The following is a 1,918-nucleotide window of genomic DNA, read 5'->3' as shown; positions in this document are numbered from 1 at the left end:
CTGCTTTTGTCCCTCCCTCCCTCCCTTCCTCCCTCCCTTCCTTCCTTCCTTCCTTCCTTCCTTCCTTCCTTCCTTCCTTCCTTCCTTCCTTCCTTTTTTTAATGGCTTCAGCCTGTCTTCACATGGGGTTCACCCACTCTTGCTTGCTGTATCCGGCAGGCCATTCACCACTGGGAACATACTCTCTCCTGTGTACAGGCCAGCGTGGTCCTTGCCTCAGAGAGGCTGATTCTGTGGAACCCACCACGGAATCAGGGGCTCCAGGGGATGTTGGGAGGAGCAGTCTAGGAAGGGGGAATTCTAGGAATAGCTCCTGAGTTGGAGATCACCGGGAGTAATTCTGTCTCTGCTCTTTCTTCAGGAATCCTGCCCAGGGAAACACCCCCTCACCTTTGCCTGGGGTTCTAGATGTTCACTAGTTTCACCTTGGGTTTTACTGGGTTGCTGTTCCCTGCTGGACAGAGAGTGGGAGTGGAGGAACCCCCTAGGGATGGATACCTGGTCCTCTCTTTCCCTTGCCATCCAAAACATAGGTAGAGTGCTCTGCTGGGATGTTAAAATAAGAGTCTTCCTCCTGTCCACCCCCACCCCACAAGGCAGGGTTTCTCTGTGTAGCCCTGGCTGTCCAGAGCTAGCTCTGTAGACCAGGCTGGCCTCGAATTTACAGAGATCCAGCCTCCCCTGCCTCCTGAGTTCTAGGATGAAAGGTGTGCACCACCACTGTCCAGCTAGGGTGGGAGTCTTTGACTCGCTTAGACTCTTGCTTTTCCCTCCCCGGCCTCTCTTCCCTGCTGACATTCTGTTTCTGAATTCTCTAGGTAGTTTGAACATTGCATCTTTGTATCACATCAGCCTGTGCTTTTCTACTCTCCCTACCGAGGATGCGCTAGGTGTGGGCTGGCGCCTACCCCACCCTGCAGTGACCATGGATCCCGGAGCTGGATCTGACTCATCTCTGACTGTCAACGAGCAGGTATCTTCTGGGGTGAGAAATGGGGCTGGTGGTCCCGACTGAGGGGTGGTGTGTGGCCAAGGGAGACAGACATAATGGGGCCTCATCTGTCCCTTATTAAAGTTTATGGTCACCCCAGCCCACCTGTCCAGAGCGAGTGTCAGCTAGGGTCTCAGAGGTTGAGTTTGGGATTTTTAAGTTGCAACGGGGCTAGGGTCCGATGTCCTCTTCTGGCCTCTGAGGGCACTGCATGCATGTGGTATATATACAGACATACATGCATGCAGGCAAAGCACCCATAAACATAAAATAAAAAGTAAGATTCCCCAAAGACCTATTAAAGTGCACACATACTTGATAAGTGTTTGCACATGTAATTTAGGGTGTTTGTTTGTTTGTTTGTCTTTTCAAGACAGGGTTTCTCTGTGTAGCCCTGGCTGTCCTGGAACTCACTCTGTAGACCAGGCTGGCCTTGAACTCAAAAATCTGCCTGCCTCTGCCTCCCAAGTGCTGGGATTAAAGGCGTGCACCACCACTGCCAGGTGGGTTGTTTTTGTTTGTTTGTTTTTTTGGGTTTTTTTTTTTTTGCTTCTACATACTTTCTTCTTCTGAAATAATGGTTTACTCCTTAAAAGAAGAAAACACACCAGCATCCTCGAAATGCAGTCAGAGTGGTCCCTCACAGGTCAAGGTCTGCCCATGGACCATGCTTCGGTGCATGTTCATTCTTCTCGATGGTTCTCCTAGATGCCTTTTCTTGTCTATAGCTGCAGTTGGTTTTTACTGTGGGGGTGGTTCCAGACACAGTTCATGGGCAAGGAAGGTTGACGGTTGACACAAAGCTTTTTCACCTGTGAATTCACCTGGGAGTCTCTTTCTTTCTTTCTTTCTTTCTTTCTTTCTTTCTTTCTTTCTTTCTTTCTTTCTTTCTTTCTTTCTTTCTTTCTTTCTTTCTTTCTTTCTTTG

The 1,918-nt window shown here is 49.3% G+C and overlaps 1 protein-coding gene across 4 annotated transcripts in view; it reads left to right on the top strand.

The window, feature by feature from the left end:
• Positions 1 to 1,918, top strand: part of Pou6f1 (POU class 6 homeobox 1) — a 24,883-nt gene that overhangs the window by 3,272 nt on the left and 19,693 nt on the right. For 2 of the 4 annotated variants that reach the window (XM_029548246.1, XM_029548245.1), the window contains exons 1-2: positions 277 to 533; positions 819 to 973. In XM_029548246.1, coding sequence (XP_029404106.1) covers positions 491 to 533; positions 819 to 973 — 198 coding nt within the window. In that variant the 5' untranslated portion in view covers positions 277 to 490. Of the gene's footprint in view, positions 1 to 276; positions 534 to 818; positions 974 to 1,918 lie in introns of those variants that run through there. The other 2 variants (XM_029548248.1, XM_029548247.1) reach the window with 2 other exon arrangements.

The sequence above is a fragment of the Mus pahari genome, chromosome 17, assembly GCF_900095145.1.
Source record: "Mus pahari chromosome 17, PAHARI_EIJ_v1.1, whole genome shotgun sequence".
Classification (NCBI taxonomy): domain Eukaryota; kingdom Metazoa; phylum Chordata; class Mammalia; order Rodentia; family Muridae; genus Mus; species Mus pahari.
This window is presented reverse-complemented; position numbering and strand designations above follow the sequence as displayed.